The sequence below is a fragment of the Phlebotomus papatasi genome, chromosome 5 (genome assembly GCF_024763615.1).
Source record: "Phlebotomus papatasi isolate M1 chromosome 5, Ppap_2.1, whole genome shotgun sequence".
NCBI classification, from domain to species: Eukaryota; Metazoa; Arthropoda; class Insecta; order Diptera; family Psychodidae; genus Phlebotomus; species Phlebotomus papatasi.
Genome location: NC_077226.1, coordinates 1,717,339 through 1,736,404, shown reverse-complemented (window position 1 = coordinate 1,736,404; position 19,066 = coordinate 1,717,339). Strand labels below are relative to the sequence as shown.

The 19,066-nt window shown below is 35.1% G+C and overlaps 1 protein-coding gene across 2 annotated transcripts; it reads right to left on the bottom strand.

Moving 5' to 3' along the window:
- Positions 1 to 6,180: 6,180 nt before the first annotated feature.
- LOC129808775 (Y-box-binding protein 1-like) lies at positions 6,181 to 18,753 on the bottom strand. 2 transcript variants are annotated; one of them, XM_055858627.1, is made up of 4 exons: positions 18,270 to 18,753; positions 11,307 to 11,615; positions 10,656 to 11,228; positions 6,181 to 6,712 (listed from the first exon to the last, which is right to left on the bottom strand). In XM_055858627.1, exons 1-4 carry the CDS (start codon positions 18,421 to 18,423, stop codon positions 6,684 to 6,686), a joined length of 1,065 nt encoding a protein of 354 aa, XP_055714602.1. In that variant the 5' UTR covers positions 18,424 to 18,753; the 3' UTR covers positions 6,181 to 6,683. The 2 variants fall into 2 exon arrangements, with proteins under 2 accessions (XP_055714602.1, XP_055714601.1); XM_055858626.1 differs by having other exon boundaries at positions 6,181 to 11,228.
- Between the last annotated feature and the right edge of the window lie 313 nt (positions 18,754 to 19,066).

Sequence of the window (19,066 nt, the reverse complement as noted above, 5' to 3'; positions counted from 1 at the left end):
TGCGGTATGCTGTCTATAGAGAATGGTCTAATAGGTGTATTAAACATACTCCCGACCAAAAATGTTGCATTTTTTAAATTGCGTCATTATTTTCCCGAGAAAAAAAAATATTTTTTTCTGAGCAAATATTCATTCGGGGGTTATAAAATTATTCATTATTTATGAAAAATATGTTTTTTCTTTTGCAAAAAGCATATTTTCCTCAATTTTCGCAATTAAATATTGGCATCTTTCCTGGAACAGCCATTGATGTATTATGCTCACAGTCGGTCACAACTATTGTAATTGATCTTGAAACAGGATTTTTCTACTTTTTTAACTTTTTTATGGTAAATAAAGTTGCAGATGCATTTAAAAAAATCTTTTTAAAAGTTGTGACTCCCCCACTTAACTCTTTCGCCTCTTTTGGGACTCTGAGTACTCAAAGCAGCATATGAATACTCTGTGGAAAACAATGTTTTTTTTTTTAATTATTCAGAACTGATAAAAATCCTATTCTTGTGAATGATTACAAACTATAAGGATGTCTAAATGTAAAATATTTTTTTGTAGGACCTCAATTAATTTCTGAGCAAAGATATTTTTGATTTTAAAAAAAAAGTGAAATTGGCTTGCAGCATATGCTGCGGTCCGGAAAGAGTTAATGAGTTCAATAATGCCTTTAAAAATACTACAAAAAAATTTCTATGGATACTACAAAATAAAATATAGGGTGACGGCATTACTTATGGCCACCTTAAGGATATATTTGCTCACAGCTACTTTTCTTTTTGTCCAATTAGCACAACATTTCAACTGTAATTTCTTTAATGCGTTTTCTTTCGATATATCCAGGTGAATTTAATAGAAAATTCCCTTAAGCCCTAGAAAAAGTAAGATTTTTTCAACAATGTAAAATTCACAACTTGTGGCCTTTTTCACGAACTTATGGCCACTTTGTGGAATGACTTATGGCCGTAATTTTTAATGATACAAAACGAGCTTAGTAATAAAATAATGAAATAAGTAATAAATTGGAAACAATAAATAAAATAAATAATACATTTTATTAAGAAAGAAAAAAAATGATTTCAGGTGGTTTCATACGTTTTATTGATTTTCTTTCACAGTTTTAGAAAACTGTAAAACCATTGTTTTGATGGTTTTGCGTTCTTGAAGCCATTTTTTGATATTGTACCACTGAGATTGATTTGTGGTCCACAGCCCATCGTTCGTGATGACAAATCCACACTTAGCTGCGTGGAAGATCCACGTCACAATGTCCTCCTCCGTCTCCTTCCCCAAAAAAAAACTGTAAAAACCTCCGTGACCTCCGTAATTCTTCTGGAGATTTTCCGGAGACTGTTGCGGAGAGTTGTGCGAGGAATGTTTATAGCTCTGGAATGCTTTGCTCGTGGTCATTCCATTTCTAATGGCCTTCGATGCCTCTCGCAGCCCCTCTGTAGAATATTTAAGCTGGTTTTTCGGCTTCTTTGGTTTCTTAGCTGATGCCATATTTCTAAGAGAGCGAAAATAAGAAAAGTAAGGTTATCTACAGCTAAATATAATTTCACGTAATAAATCTACATTTTTAAATAGTTTTGATCTATGATCATACACAATTCTCATTTATAAACAATTTCATATTTGGATTTTAACACTTACCATCAAAATTTGAGAGATTTTTGGCAGAAAAAGCTCCATCAATTAACCAAAATAACACTTGTGACAACTATCCAAATCAATAATAATGCATTTCTTGTGAGGGCGCCACGTGTCAAATATCGTGGCCACAAGTTCATAAACCCATAAAATTGATTATAACTTATGGTCTTGTCTTTGTTTTATAATTATTGGTAAAAAAAGTTATTAAAAATGAGTATCAGAAGAAAATATAATTACTAAAGAACTAATTCTTGCAAGATAATTCTAAATGTTTTCGATGGATGATATAAAATTTGGTAATCAAAAGTTTGGAGATCGTTAGTAAATTTGTTAACGATTTGACATATTTTTAATCGTTGTCCGCATCTGTGAAGTATTTTGCATAAATCAATTTATATTCATCCGAAATATTAAAATAAGTCAGTGGTAAAGTTACATTTAATGATAAGGCATCAAATATTCCTAATTTTGTAGTTCTTCGAAATCATTTTATGAGAAAAAATTGAACATTTCTGCGAGGAGGCCACAAGTAAAGACTGGCCATAAGTAATGCCGCCACCCTAATTGTTTTATCACAATTTAAGTTGAAAAATTTACATAAAAGCGTTTTTGTTTGTTGCGGCAAATGCGGAAAATATATATTTTTTTATGTTATAAAATGTTTTATATTTTACAAGTGAAATAAATGTATGATCCGTGCACGATGCATATGCATAATGTATATGCTGCACTTTTCTATTTATAAATTTTCGATTATAAATTTTCTAAAGCGCATTTTTACGCAAAAAAACTACTTTTATTATCGTGGTAAAATAACAAACCAACAATTATCGTTTTTTAAATACTGTACGTATTCTTTTTTAAATGAAAAATTTATTCAATGTGATGATTCATTTTTTAAATTAAAATGATATGCATTTATATTTTTTAGAAGAGAGTTTTTTAAATACCTTTAAAGTCAGGAAAATATGCTAATTTGTTGGAAATCATTTCAAATAATTTTGAGTAGACTGTGTATACCATTAAATAAAAATTATAGAGGCTCTAAATTCTTTATGTTCTTGATCTTCTTGGTATTTCCATGAGGTTCCGAAGTTTTTTTTTCAATATTTCTCGAATTTAGAATTCATTAAATATCAAAATATCTTGAGAATTCCCAAGAATTTGTTGGGTTATTAATTTTCTAAAATCACAGCGGACAAGAATTCTTGGCAATGCAATTTTAATTTAGGTGTAGTATTTTTTTTATAAATGCATTCACACAGTGCCGAATTTAGGTGGGTTCCCTGAGGCCAAGGAACCGGGCCTCCACATTTAAAAAGTTTACTATGGTTACAATGGTCTCAAAATTAAAGTTACTACGAAAAAAATTGCAAATTAAATTGCTATTAGCTTATAAGAGCATTTAATGTCCAACAACATGAAAAAGGTTGAAGTGGCTTGCACTTTGGAAAATGTTTCATTTTTTTTGTGCAGAGGTCTCCACTCAAAATTATTTATTTTATTTATTAAGCATTTTTCTACTACTTTGCGTTTTCTGTCCTCCTACTGAGTCCTCACAGAGTCATTTATTTATTTAAAATATTCCTTTTGCAACATTTTGTTTCCTTTTTCCTATTGAGGCCTCCACAACTGGGCACATGATGAATTCGTTAACATTCAAATATTAGGCGCGAAATAAATTAGACGAGTTTAAGAATGAATAATCAATCAACAATCAACAAGAAAAAAACTCATTCCAGCCACAATAAATTCCCTATCAACAATTAGCGGATAATTTTTAGTTCAGAAACAGATATTTTGAGAGAGTTGAGCTGCGTAGGTATTATGGACAAGTTCAATTTTATTAAGAATCGTAAAAAATTGACTAAGAATAAGAAAAAATAAAATAAAGCAAAGTGCTCAGTCCGAAAAGTACCTTCGCATAATTTATCCAAATTTTAAAAGTTATTGGTCTAACTTATGGAAAAAGTATTGTGCTTTCGAGTCTGAGAATTTAGTAAAATTTCTTGTTTTGCGTTTTTTTTTTTGTATCCACCTGTTAAATTTATTTAAATGAATTGAATCAGAGTTCGAATCACTCAAAATTTCAAAGATATAATTTCACTGAACTTGTCTAATTGATAGGCAAAAAATTGATTAATTATACTGTTTTCTCGGTATTACGCCGGTGTTTTACATAGCTATAAATGGGCCCTAAGAGTCACTCCAGGGTAGCATCACAAAAATAATATATACAGCGACAATAAAGGTTTTATTTATTTAAAAGTGTTATAGTAGGGGAGACTGGGGCAAAAAGTCACAAAACGTATATTTTATTTTTTTACAAGCTACTCGAGCGCTTCAGAAATTTCCAATTAGCGCAGTTTTATAAGAAATTTACCACTCTACAACTTTGTGAAAGTAATTTTTGCTCTATTTTGTAAGAAAATACGTTTATTGAGCTGATTTTTAAAAGGTAATCTTGTGACCATTCTCAAAAATGCTGGGGCAAATAGTATCAGACATTGGGTATTATCATATTTTGATTTGCTTCATTATGGGTTTCTGTAAATTTGAAAAAAAAAATACCTAAAGGACATATTTTCATAAAAAATTTATTCATCTACACCTTTGTAAAACACCGTTTTCTCTTTCTGAACGAGAAAACCGTTTTTCAAGCTATTTTAGAAAAAATACACAAAAGATTACAAATCGTTTGACCAATGCAAACAACAAACAGCGAGACATGGTAATGGCATTTCTTTTCGCCGTGAGACATCTGAAATTGCTTCACTTCGTGTTACTTTTAGCTCTATACCTTTTGTTACTTTTTACCCCAAGTGGCCATTTTTAATAAAAGGATTTCTGGAGAGAAGAATATTTGGAAAATGCTAAAACGGATAGTGGATTCGTACACAGGGAATCCAAATCATTTAGGAAAAAATCCCAAGTGCATCAATTTTGGAAAATAAGTAGGTAATAATTGATATCTCTTGTGAGGAAAATATTTCAAAAACAGGCCTAAAAATTTCAATATTTTTTTTATTTTCTAAATTCCTTGTTCGAATTCATAAGAAACTTATGACATTGCAAAAGGTCTACGGGGGCTATTTATAGAAAACATTTTAATCCGCTATCTTTTTTATCTTGGAAGATATTGAATTTTGATTTTTTTCGATTTGTGACTTTTTGCCCCGTCTCCCCTATCCTTGGTAATAGTCTTACTGAAAGTTCAAATTTATTTTGACTCTTTGTTTAGTTGTTATCCCCAGTTTTGTGTGACAGGTCAAAGAAAAAGTAGGGAAATTTTTGTGTAAAAAATTGCATTTATAATTTGAAGAAAAATACCGATTTAAAATAATCGGCCTAAAATAAATTTATTTTTTACTCAAAGATATGTCGTTCTACTTTATAAATTTTAATTTAAAAAACAATAAAAAAATTCAATGTAAGTTTGAAAAGCAAAAAGGGTTTCGAATTTTTTTTAAAATATTTTCGCAGCTAGCGCCTAAACTAAAAGATATAACAAAAAACGGATGGTATTTTTTGAGTTTATTGGACCCTAATGAGCCTGGAAAAAATTATGATACTACTGTTTTTTTTTGCATTTTTAAAAATTGGACATTAGAGGGTTAAATTTACCTGTAGAATGGAAAGCATTATATTGTATAAAATTTTAAAGCAATGGCTCTGTTGAAAAACGTAAAAGTTTTGGGGCCCCCACAAATGGGCATTGGGCCTCCACATTACTAAATCCGGCCCTGCATTCACAATATTTTTTGATAAAATTAAAAAAAAAATTAAATTTAATGGTCGGAAAAGGTTTAAGAATACATATTATTCAAAATATATTATAAATATGATTTTTTAAAATTTTTGAGAATTTAAAATTTTTTGCTTTATTTTTTAATGTCAAATGTGGTTATTGTAAGAATCATAAAATTGTAATAATGGAAAAGGTTAACCTTAGCTTCTACACAACTCAGCAAAGACAAAAACCAAGTGCATTAAAGTCTCTCACTCGATTGTGGAAAAAGAATAACTTTGACTAATTGCCACTGCGATCGCTAGTGTAACTTCGAGGTCAGCAGAGCTCAGCTGAAAAAATATATGTTTTCAGCTGATTTGAAAAAGCTTAGCATTTGGTGCTCGCTGGGCGCGTTCGGACAATTTCTTACACTTTTACTGAGGGCGCTAGTATAGGAAATTTACTCACTTGCTTGTAGGAATTCCCGTGGGAATTCCGTCTATTTTCACGGTAGAGGGACATTTTCTCACTGCACGCACTATTTTCTCGATCAAAGGACCAAAATTTACTTGAATTTCATCTAAAAAGACCTTCACTGTGAAATGAAAACACGTTTTCTTGTGGGAATGGGAATTCGCTCAGCTGACACCTCACTGGCATGCAAGTACAAGAAGAAATCTCAATGGATGGCGCTGTTCCCTAATAAGAACAGTCTGGAAAACTGTTTACAATTCCAGATTGAACTTTTTGCCCATAGAACTGGTTTCATCCTGTACCTGAAATTGAGGAAAATCCAAGAGAAAAACTCTGTGTTTCTTTAGTCCAAAATGCATCATTTTGTTTTATTTTTTTTTCCATACTAAAATTGTCCTTAGGGGCAAAAGTGGGACAGGGGAGACAATACAAAAAAGGAAAATAGAGAAATTAATAAAAAAAATAAAACCGAAGATGAGTGATTCGGCTTTGATGTCCATGGAGACTCCGTTAGACACTCGGAGACTCTGTCCACGGAGGTGTCTGCGGACACCATGAGAAAATGGAGTGGCCAGGGGGATTGATGATGAAGTGATTAATGTAGTTCTCTGTAATGTTTGTGTGTTTTTTTTATGCTGAACCAGGCCAAGTTATGCTGAATTTTCTCTATTTCTTTTTCTTTTTGTAATTCTTTTGTAAGTTCATGTGTGTTTTTTTTTGTGAAAATGTTTTCTCTCACAGATGGCGCGATGTATCATTTTAATTCATTTTGTTTTTGTGTAATTCCATGATCTTTTTTTTGTGTTTTTTTTTGTTTTTTTGTTAATACGATCGCCTAAAATTCACCGTCTGAATGTCCAAAATCTAAATGATGAGGAAAAAAAGGAAGAAACAGAGAAAAATAGTGAAGAAAAAAACAGTAACAGAAAAAAGAGGTTAGAAAATACACAACAAAAATTTAGCTGTTTTTTTCTTGTCATTTTTGCACAATATATAAATATATATATATATATTTATATATTTAGAAATGACTCTAAAATGTGATGATAGCGTGTGAATGTGATTTTTTTTTACTATTTTTTCTTTTTTTTTTGAAAAATGTGTTTTTTTTACTGAAAATTAAATGTGTGAGCAGCGGCATGGCGGATTTTTTGGCAATTTCAATATTTTTTTTTTTTTAATTTTTTCTTTTATTAAAAAAAAAATAATAGAGAAAAAAACTAAAACAAAAATACAAAGACACAAAAATGACAGAGCAAATTGGGAAATTTTTTAGCAACTGGGATATTTTTTTTTTGTTATCGAGTACAAAAGATAATTTCCTTTACTGGCCAAGGGAAATTCAAAATGCTACTGCAATTAGGTGTAATTCCTTCATAATCACAGCTATTGTAATCCTCGAATTTTCTCAAAGTGCTCAGATCGAGCTGAAATTCACAGGGTAGATGTTTTGAACATCCCTGATGCCGAAAATCATAAGTCGGCAACTTCGGATCTGGCCGTCCGTCCGTCCGGCCATCCGTAGTATGCAATATTTCCGGTTTGGAAAGAGATATCTTCATATTTTTTTTTTAAAAATATATCTACGCGCGCGTACGACGATTCCTGTGCCATTAGTTGATTCAAAAACCGGTTAAAAATCACGTTTTGTATTTTATCTCGAAATCAAAGCATGCGATTTTGATTCATTTATGTTTATGTTGTAGCCCAGAAAATTTAGACCAATTTAAAAAAAAAGAAATTAAGACATTCGTCGAACTTTTCCGATTTGAAAGCTCTCTCCGGTTGAGGTTTTTCCTTTACCGATTCGAAGGTTATATCTAGAGAGAACTTACCTAAAAATCCGTTTAAACCGAAGAGTTACACAAAAGTGAGCAACTCTTCAAGAAAGGGAACATTTATCGTATTAAAATTGCAATTAAAACGTTCTGCCATCCTGAAATTCGACAAAACTTACACAAAAATTCACTTTTTGCAGCAAACTTTGCATCCTTTTGTTGATATTATTGACGATTGAAGTGTCAAAAGGATACCGAAAGAAATCCGGTAGATTTTCGAATAGGTTTTCAGTGACTCTTTGGCTCTTCGAAAGGTTATTATTGAACGGAACCAATGAGTTTATATTCGAAGATTTTCCCGGGATGCGAATTTTCGCGGGTCGCGACCTTTCTATCAGATTTTTCCGGGACTTGAATATATTTTCGCAGATTTTCTCGAGACCGGAATTTTTCGCGGAGTGTTTTTTTCACGGAAATTTGAGGGATTCGAATTTTTTCGCGGATTTCCTCGAGATGCGAATTTTTTCGCGGACTGTCTTCAGACGCAAATCTAACGGATTTTCACGGATTTTTCACAAAGCGAATTTCTTCTCGGATTTTCGCGGAACGCAAATTTTTTCGCGGATTTTCTGGAGACGCGAATTTTTCACGGATTTTCTCGAGACGCAATTTTTTTCGCGGATTTTCGCGAGACTTGAATTTTTTTCGCGGACTTTCTTCAGACGCAAATCTAACGCATTTTCACTGGACGCGATTTTTCAAGGATTTTCGAGACACGAATTTTTTCGCAGATTTTCTCGAAACGAATTTTTTCGCGGATTTTCTCGAAACGCGATTTTTTTGCGGATTTTCTCGAGACGCGAATTTTTCAGGGATTTTCCCGAGATGCGAATTTTTTCGCGGATTTTCACTGGACTTTTACGCGGATTTTGACAGGGTGCGTATTTTTTCGCGGATTTTCTCGAAACGCGATTTTTTTCGCAGATTTTTTCGAGACGCGAATTTTTCGCGGATTTTCTCGAGTCGCGATTATTTTCGCGGATTTTCTCAAGACACGAATTTTTTCGCAGATTTTCTCGAAACGAATTTTTTCGCGGATTTTCTCGAAACGCGATTTTTTGCGGATTTTTTCGAGACACGATTTTTTTCGCAGATTTTCTCGAAACGAATTTTTTAGCAGATTTTCGCGAGACGCAAATTTTTTCCCGAATTTTCTCAAGGCGCAAATTTTTTCGCGGATTTTTGCGGCACCCGATTTTTTTTGCGGATTTTCACAGGGCGCGATTTTTTGGCAGATTTTCTCGGGACGCGATTTTTCTCGCGGATTTTCTCGAGTCATTTTCGCGGATTTTCTCGAGACTCGAGTTTTTTCGAGGATTTTCTCGAGACGCAAATTTTTTCGCGGATTTTCTCAAGACACGATTTTTTTCGCGGATTTTCTCGGGACGCAAATTTGTTTCGCGGATTTCCGAGTGGCGCGATTTTTCTCGCGGATTTTCTCGAGTCGCGATTATTTTCGCGGATTTTCTCGAGACTCGAATTTTTTCGGGGATTTTCTCGAGACGCAAATTTTTTCGCGGATTTTCTCAAGACACGATTTTTTTCGTGGATTTTCGCGGGACGTGAATTTTTTCGAGGATTTTCTCGAGACGCGAATTTTTTGACGGATTCTCGGAACGCGATTTTTTTCACGGATTTTCTCGAAACGGGATTTTTTTTCCAAAAATTTTCACGTGGCACGTATTTTTCCGCGAGGCGTGTATTTTTTCGCGCGATGCGAAGTTCCCGCGGATTTTCACGGTGCGCGTATTTTTCGGGGAACACTCATTTTTTTTTTTAGAGAATTTTCCCGTGCGCGTATTATTCGTGGGCAATGAAAATCTTCGCGGATTCTCGCAGGTCACTGATAGAGGCCTCTAAACAAATGTAAAGTTGAGGCCTCTATCTCTCATGGTTTCCGAGAAAATCAACTTTAAAGTTTTTCAGACACTTTTATGCATTTCGCATCCAATTTTCCAAAATTTGCATTATTTATGTATAAATATCGTCCGAATTTGCCTCAATCCAAATTTTGCAATGAAGAAATCGCATTTCTGTAACCTCATCTAGGCCTATCACTGGCTTTTTGTTGCGAAATTTTCTTGAAAATGGCGGAAAAACATGATTTAGACTTTTCGTAGCTTTTGAAGTGTTCTTAGAGCCCCCTAGAGAGCCCTGTGTCACTTTTCGTTGGGTCCAAAGTGTTCTTAAGCCCTTTAAAGGATCCATATTGTGTTCTCAAAACCGTTTTTCATGACTTCCAATGATTTTCAAACCGTTCTCAAAATGTTTTCTAAGCATTTCCTAAATTGTATTTAAATTCTCAAGCTTTTAAGTGTTCCCAAAAATTTTGCAAAATGGTTTTTTTGACGTGTTCAAAAGTGTTCTCAATGAAATTTCATTGAGATAATTCCCAAAGTGTTCTCAAGACATTGTTTTCACGACTTCCTTGAATATTATATTAAAGCATTCCCGGAAAAGGATTCTCAGACTGTTCTCAAAAAAAAAAACATCAACGCCATCTGTTACAGATTTGTGACAATTGTGTCTGTTTTTTTTTTTTGGTTAGAAGCATTTGCAGAGGATCCCTATGGCCATTTGAACAAAAAAAAAACAAAAAAGAAAAGCAACAAACGTCATTGAAAGTGGGCGGTGCTTTGAGGTTATACAAAAAGGGAGAAAAAGAAAAACAATTTAAAAGAAAAACAATAACAAAAAGAACCGCAAGCCATGCAAAAGTGAATTGTGGGAGGAATTTTGGTGGCGCGGGGGGTGGGAGGAAAAAGGAAAAAGGATCCGGGGGATGTCTATTTGACATTCTTGCTATCCATTTCTGCCGTTTTTCTTTGTGTTTTTCTTGTTTTTTTGTTTTTGTTTTTTTTTTTTTTGCTTTGTTTAAACGTTGCTTTCGCCTGTGGCGCCATCTAATTGGGCCGTATGGTCGCCATTTGCGTCAGCCGTGCCGCCGCCCGCTGCCAAACCACTTCTACCTTTTGGCCGGCCCGTTGGCCTCCATTTTCCACGACCACGTCGCTTTGGTGGTCCTCCGCCGCCGCCGCCGCCGCCCTGGTTTTGCTTGCCGCCAGCACCGCCGCCGCCGCCGCCGCCGCCCCCTTCAGCTGACTGTGCAGGCGGTGGCCGACGCTGTGGTGGTCCCATGCCACCGCCACCGCCACCACCGCCGCCGCGGCTCATTCCACCGCGAAAGCTGCGCCGGAACAAACGTCTTGGTGTACCGGAGCCTCGACCGCGACCCCTCTGGCCACCGCCGCCGCCGCCGCCGCCGCCATCTTCCTGCCCGCCGGCATCGTCCACCATCTCGCGGCGCCTACCGCCACGCCCCGTGTCATAGTAGCCGCCGCCGCCACCGCCGCCGCCGGTACCATAGTGGGAACGAGTGCCGCCGCCGCCGCGGCCACGGAAACGACGAACAGGACGCTGATGGGATGGCGCCTGATGCTGCTGCTGCCCACCGTCGCTCTCCTCACTCCCTTCGGTGGCCTCCTTCTTACCACCTCGACCACCGCTGCCGCCGCCGCCGCCGCCGCCGCCAAAGTAGTCACCTGCAATATTTCCCCGTTACCTTTTACCTTGTTCCCAAAAAAAAAAACAAACAGAAAAGGCAATATGGCTGTCCTTACTGGTCATTCTGCTGCGATTGCGCTGATACCACAATCGATAGAGGCGCCGTTTGTCAGCCGCATACGGACTTCCGCGCACCGGTTCCCCATCCGGTCCCGTCACATTGGCCGCCTCGTTGCCCTTGTCACCCACAACAACGTCAAATTCCACCAGTTCACCATCACCAACGCTCCGGACAGCCTTCTTCGGATTGTTCCGGATGATGGCGCTCTGGTGCACAAAGACGTCCTCTTTGGTGTCATTGCGATTGATGAATCCATAGCCGCTCTTCACATTGAACCACTTCACCAAGCCGCTCACCTTCAAAGCTGCACGTACAACACAATGATGATTAAAAAAAAAGCAAATTAAGATACATTTCGTCAGTTAAATCAGCATTTATCGTAACTTCATTTTTGCGATTTTGAGATATATACATATTTGGAATCAGCGTAATTTTGTTTATTAAACGCTGTTCAAAGATGAACATGGATACACAGCACTTAAGGATATTTAAGAATTTGTTCAATAATTATTAAAGCCCACTTCAAGCACATATTAATGGTGCAGGGACTTTATTATCAAAATTTACGGAGAATCCCGAAACATCCTGTGAAGGAACTATCTTTAAACAAGTCCCTTTAGACTAAAAGAGGCAGAAAACCTTCATCTTTCTTCTCAGAATGTTGATAGGATCCGTTAAAAAACTGAACTATTTCGAATAGAATATTAGGTATTGCTGAGTGATTGCAATACCCAAGGATGGGGTATGTATTTTCCTTAACTATAAGGACCAAAGGAACGGGACTAGTCTCAATATATTTTCTATATCCTTAATTAATAGGACAATAGAGTCTCGTCCCTTAAGGACCCATAGTTTCCTTAATATATCAAAATTACTTTGTGCAATTTGCTCTTAAAATTCACTAAATTTATCGATATTTAACCTGAAATTTCATGGACTTCTAGAATGAATCCTGGAATAAAAGTTGTATCAAATTATTTCTAGGACTTTTAATTCCAAGGATTCATCCACAAAATCCTAATCATCTTTACAATTTAGCCAATATTAATGAAAAAAGTTATGATGTTTTCCAAATCATAAGAGCAAAATTGTACATTTTCAAGGCTAAATTTAACCCATTTACAAAGGTAAATTGGAAATTTGATCTATGGCAAACTATTTTTGAACTATTCAAAAATATGTTTGCTAAATAAAAATTATAAAATAATCAATAGTTTAAGAACTATTGAAGATTTAAAATATCTTGATTTCTCAGATTTTCCCATCAATAATAGGGATCACCCGGCAATGGTGAAAAGCGACACCGGGAAATGAAAACAAAGCATGCAATCAGTCAGCAAAATTTTTAGTAAATAAGAAAATTGTGTCATTAAAATTGCATATTTAGATTTGGGTCATATTTTGGCATTGAATGCTTGAAGTGGGATACCAAAATTTGTATAAAAGCTTTAAAATTTTTCTAAATAAATCAGACTAAAGCCAGCAATCAACAAGGTGTTTTAATACCAGCAGCAGAGTACAGCGGCATCACTCAAGAGTAAGTGCCTTAATGACTCTGCAGGGCTTTTCTCTCACCATCCAGGGCCTTTCTGATCATCGGCACTTGCGTGCCAAAAATAATCAACGGCCCAGCTCCAATTGCCTCCAGTGGGCAATTTTAGAGTCGGCTTTCAGCGAGATTCCTAGAGAAAGTTCTGCTGAGATCCTGCATTGAGGCTCCCCACAGCCGAGTTGCGTACAGATTTTTCTGCCCTTCCCCAGTGAGGCAACTAATCGTTGCCTATAACAGGTGGCATTTCTGCCTTATACCCGAGGCCTTTGGCCAACCATTAGAGGCTGTCGAAGGACGCCGGGGACAACTCAACCAGGATCCGCAGACTAGGAAGCTCCTGGAAGCCACTCGAAGAGTAGGGAATTATTCTGAGCTATTCGGAATAATTTCGTCCTCTAGCCTGAGCTCTGCTCAAGGCGGAGCTTGGACAAACGCACTTGTGAAAAAGAAACTTTTATAAGCCCATTAAAAATTATTTTAAACAAAAATTATCGTAAGTGCCCTTTATTAAGAAAAATTTATCAGAATTTGTCGTAACTTCCATTTTTGGAGAAGTTACGACAAATTTTCATACAAAATTTTCAATAATCAGCATTTGCCGTAACTTCTTTTACTCGTTTGCGTGGCTTGTAATTTCCAACAAAAATTGCAATATTTCTCATTAAAACGGTCATAAACTCTTCCAAATATCCAAACACAGTGCGAATAGTGTAATATAAAATCATTTTAATTCGATATTTGTGAGAAAAAAGTGAGGAAAAAATCCCTGCCCATCTGTCATTAATTCAAAACAAAACAACCGACGTGGCGCACAAAAATTATTCAATAAAACTTATGAAATAAAACCTTTTAGAGACAGGGATTGTTCAGAGCTGAACATGGCTTTCGCTAATTTATCTTATTTTTAATCCGATCTTGTGCGGAAGATCTTTATATTTAAATAATAATTTCCCAACTAAAGTATTTTTACTATTTTTAAATATACGCACAAGAAGTTTCATTAATTAACTGTCAATAGTTTGCTGAATATTAACAATTAAAGTTGTAATGTTTACCATAGGTCAGTATATCTATACATGTGACTGTGTAGATATACACAACCGATTGAATTTGCCTAGTCATTATATATGAAATTAATTTCTCCCATTTCTCCCTACACTTTCGGAGCGATACACGCTCCTTAAATTGGGTCCTAGCTCACGGGAGCACATCCCTACACTTCCCTTTTATTAGCTCTGCCACTGAACAGGGATAACAGTATTATTGACTAATTTAGTCAAATAATAGCACTTATTATCACTAGAATAATTCAAATTGATATAATGCATTTTCGAAAATTGTCGTAACTTCCAGAATCTCCATACATTGGAAGTTACGGCTTTATAAACGATGGAAGTTACGATAAAATATTACTGTGTTTCTTCTAACATATTTCTCAATATTTCTGCTTTTAAATAATTTTATAAAGATTTTTTCGAGTTAACTTACAGTTTATTCGTGCCACTATTATTATTTTGACTCAAAAGTATCGCATTTGGGGCTCATTTTTAAGAAAAATAATTCTGAACTGAAAATTTCGTCTCCTGAAAAGTTTGTCAAAAGGAAGTTACGACAAATGCTGATTTAACTGATGATTAGTAGCGAGAATTATCGACAATAGCCAATGGGACAATTAGGGAGAGAGTTATTATGTCACCCATGGTGTGACCGGTTATGGTAAGACGGCGGCAGACGCAACCATGGCTTTAATTTGGGAAAATAAATACAATACAAGGCAATTTCAATATATCAGAATTTTAGAGGTCTTCAGGAGGATCACAGCGCCTCCTTGTATTGATCCTACAAACTTCAAATGATACAAAATTTGGGGTATTTTTCAAGACCTTTCATTTGGACCTTTGATCATTAAATTCGGTCAAATAGAACCGAAGGTACAGCGCAGAAATTGATTGAGCTTGCTTTTAGCGACCCTGGTGTAGAGATGTGCGCCAAGCCGATTTTAGCCGCTCGGCGAGAGCCGCCGCGATTTTTGCTTAGCCGCCGCCGCCAAAAATTTTTAATGCGCGCCGCCAGTTCTTTTTTAGCGCGCCGCGGCGAATTTTGTTTATATTTCAATTCAATTAAGTAATTTTTCTGACAATAACCATAATAGACAATTTTCATTCTTATGAAAAAAAATGTATAGTTAGGATAGTTAGTTATTATACTATCTATTGTCAAGAGGCTTTTGCTTAAAAAAAATTTGGATATAAGGTAAAGTATCCTCGAGTCGATCGCCTCTCGAGTAGACCACCCTGGGTTCCTCAAGTCGACCGGTGGAAATATTTATTTAATTTATTTGCATTTACAATAATACTTAGCGAATGGTTTAACATCATAGGGCCAATGATTTCATAATTAATTCAATTCAGTAAAAATATCATAGAAATTGACCATAAAACCCTGAAAAAAAATCATAAAAATACGGAGCGTTAAAGTATTTCTTAAAAAAAAAATCGCAATTTTTCATCAAATTATGGCATACTTTTTGATATTCTTGACTTTTTTCTTAAGGAATTATTTCAATTATTACCCTTACAGATTACTATAGAATTCAAATTGTTACTTGTGCAAAAATTTTACTTCCATGACTAAGTTGAAGATTAATTTTATGTATTAAAATTGAAAGTGCATTTTAAATAAATTGTTCCTCAATTCGACCGGCCGACGAATCATAGCAAAGTGAAGCTTTTTTCACTTGAATGTTGTTCTATACTTCCGAATGAATTCATAAAAGTGAGTTTCCCTATTTATTTTATTGATTAACTAAATTTTAAGTGCTATTCATGATGTATTAAACAAGCCAAAATTAAATCAGTGGCTTTTTAGTTTTGTGATTTGTTTAATTTTAAGAAAAATTGGTTCACTTCACATTTCGCATTTTTAAAACATTTTAACTTTTCCTAATGTAAAATTATATTATGACTAAATGAAGTTAACAATTAGATAGATAAGAATCTATTCTATAGTTTTAGGCAAAAACCCTATCAAAAAAACACAAATTATAACTGTTTTTTCATATTTTTTTCACAAAATCTATCCTTAAGTGATCGACATACTATACTTTACCTTATTAGAAAAAAAAATAATAATAAAATCATTCATCAATGCGGTAGTTTGAACATTATTCACTTTTGTGCTGCAATATTTACTAGATAGCAAATGGCTGTACATCTGCAAATATATTATGGATTCCTACAATTTTTTATTTTACGATTACGTATAAACATTAAAAAAAATAACTTTAGTATGAGCTCATTTTTGTATTGATACTGTACAAACGAGCAGTAAAACATCTATTTTGAGAAGTGACTAAATTTACAACTTTTAAAAGCAGTAGAATTTTCATGAAAGTTTCGATCTTTATGGATAGAAAAATTAAATCCATTTTTGGAAAGATTTGTATTTCTTACTTATCATTTGTTTTTGTCTTCTTTGACGCTTCTAGGGGGGGCAGCTGCCCCCCCCCCCTGCCCCTAGCTAGGTACGCCCATGGATGTAATATTTATCATTGATTACGTTCACCAGATTCATTTTTATTGATGATTTTCAGTTCGTGAAAAGTGTCCCGTCGTTAAAGGGTTAAGATTTTAAACAATTTTTTTTTTAAAAATAATATTTTAATCAAGTGCATCGAATTCAACATTTCTTACCAAATATTTCAACTGTTATCAAATTTTCATCGAGAAATATTTTTGTTTTTACATAAACAATTTTTCTATTGGATATTGAATTTAACTCTTTCGCGTCATTAGGGTCATATATGACCCGGGGAAAAAACATTTTTTTTTGACTATTTACATTGATTAAAATCTATCGGTTTGTGCACGACATCATAATAGAAAGATGTAAGATTCTTGGCTAATTTTCTCAAGACTCCAGATATTCAGGAAAAGAAAATATTTGAGATCAAAAATCACTAATTTCGAACTTTGTGAAATGACTTTTCTTTTTCAAAATTTTTTATATTAATTTATTTTTTTCAGCAAAAAGTTCTTTAGAAACACAAAATAGAATATCCAAAGATTGTATATTGCATATTTTGATATAATAAACTACTCTCAATTTTCCAGAAAAGCGTGTAGAATTTTCCGGGTCATATATGACCCTATTGTCCCCAACGGTAACAGTGTTTTCGTCCCAAATCTATAGCGAAATGTAGTTGGGACATTGTTTTTCTTCGTGAAATGCAGGTGGGACATCTTGCTCCTGGACATTTCATCTTATATCTGATGAATTATAACATATTTTGCAATATTTTAGAGTATTCTGCAAGCGTCTCATATTGTGCAAGTGTATTGTGTGTGAAGAAATATGTGGATAAGTTTATTTTTGCCAAATACCACTCAAAATATTGTGACAGTGACTGTTCAAGGGATTTCCAGGAAGATTCCTTGAACACCAGGAGTACAGTGTTTCTCAAAGCAATCCAGTTTGCCATGGTTTTCGCCAAATTAACAACTTCAAGCAAAAAAACTCTTAGAAAGTCCGTGATATAGATTTTAAAAATGGTAAATACACTTCCCTTGAGGACAACAGGGTCATATATGACCCGGGGTTTTTCCGAGTTTTCACGCAATGGAAATTTTTTTTCCTCTCTGAATTATTATATTTGATCATAAAGCATTAGGAAAAACACAATTTTACATGAATTCATCTGCTGAATAAAAGTGGGACGCGAAAGAGTTAAGTTTATAATTCCAGATAAAATTATTTTCATTTTTACGTGTCTACGGATTTCAAAAATTTTTGTTAATATTTTTATTTGAATCTGTCTTTTTGTAAAATCATCAAAAGTTGTGCCTAAAGTTGACAGATTGTTTTCTATCTGTTTTGTTGTTACTATTTTTTTTTTTAAATAGATTTCCATGATTAGTAATTCTAACAAGAAAAAAATTTGAGGAAAATCGATAATTTAAGTGAATTGTAATCGAAAAATATTAAAGAAAAAAGTCTGGCGCGCCGACAATTTTTAAATGTTAGCCGCCGCCGCCGAAATTATCTCGGCGCACATCTCTACCCTGGTGTCAGTTTTATGAACTTCAAATGTCCTGGGAAGTTCGAGTATTCCATGAGACCTTTCATTTGCACCTTTGATCATTAAATTCGGTCAAATAGAACCGAAGGTACAGCGCTTTGAAATCTTTTTTTTTTTTTTTGTAGAAATTGACTTAGATTGCTTTTAGCGACCCTAGTGTCAGTTCTGTGAACTTCAAATGTCCTGGGAAATTTGAGTATTCCATGGGACATTTTCATTTGCCTCCAGAGGCCAGGATTTATTGATTTTGGCCCAAAAGGAGCCGAAGATGCGACATTTCCAAACAAAAAAAAAAAAAAAGACAGAAGAGAAAATGAATTGGGACTCACCGACAATTTCCTTGGTTTGCTTTTGGGCAGCAGCGGCACTTCCGCCGGCAGCTGATGCCTGCTGCGAGCCCCCAGATGGCGCTTGAGCTGTCGATTGCGCAGCAACGCCATCGGCCGAACCGCTTGATGGGGATACCGTGTCAGAGTCAACCATTTGACCACAAAGATGGTGGGCAGGAGATTGTCCCTTCCTCGCACTTCTTTTTTTTTCCTTTCCTTTCCTGTCCCGGTGTTTTTTTTTTTAGCTCTGTGGGAGATGGTGGGGGGGATGACTGTCGAGCGTGTGGCAGATGGTATTGATGTTTCTGTTGGGGGGGACAGTGTGTGACCCTCACGGGAGTGACGGTGTTAGATGGTAAAAATCACGCAGCACGCGCTACAAAACGCTCTCTCTCACGCACAGTCGCTCTTCGGTGCCAGCTATCGACTCTTCTACTTCTTCTTTTTAATCTCAAACCAAACAAATGTCAAATGTCATATTTTGATGTCAAAAGTGCTATAAAATTTGACAAATCTCAAAGCCCGCGCGAGGAAAAATACCTGAGGAATATCCTTGGAGAAATCTTCAGTATTCCCATGACTCTTCCAATTGGTTTTTTTTTTCAAATTATCTCGAGAAATGAAGAAAATTGTGGAAAATGCATCTTCTTTTTCTGGAAAAAAATCATATTTAGTTACTGTATTTCATTATGTGAAGCTAATTTTGGCGTTCAAATTGCAATAAATATCGCAAAATACTACCTTCTCAGAGACGGTTAATTTTGAATTTTCCGTAGCAAAACAGCAAAAAGTGTATT

Bases quoted from the DNA above. Each gene is read 5' to 3' on its own strand.
- LOC129808775 (XM_055858626.1), bottom strand. From the start codon at position 18,423: ATGGTTGACTCTGACACGGTATCCCCATCAAGCGGTTCGGCCGATGGC. The intron at 11,616-18,269 runs GTGAGTCCCAAT...TTGTACGTGCAG, and splicing joins GCAAACCAAGGAAATTGTCG to CTTTGAAGGTGAGCGGCTTG. The intron at 11,229-11,306 runs GTAAGGACAGCC...GAAATATTGCAG, and splicing joins CAATCGCAGCAGAATGACCA to GTGACTACTTTGGCGGCGGC.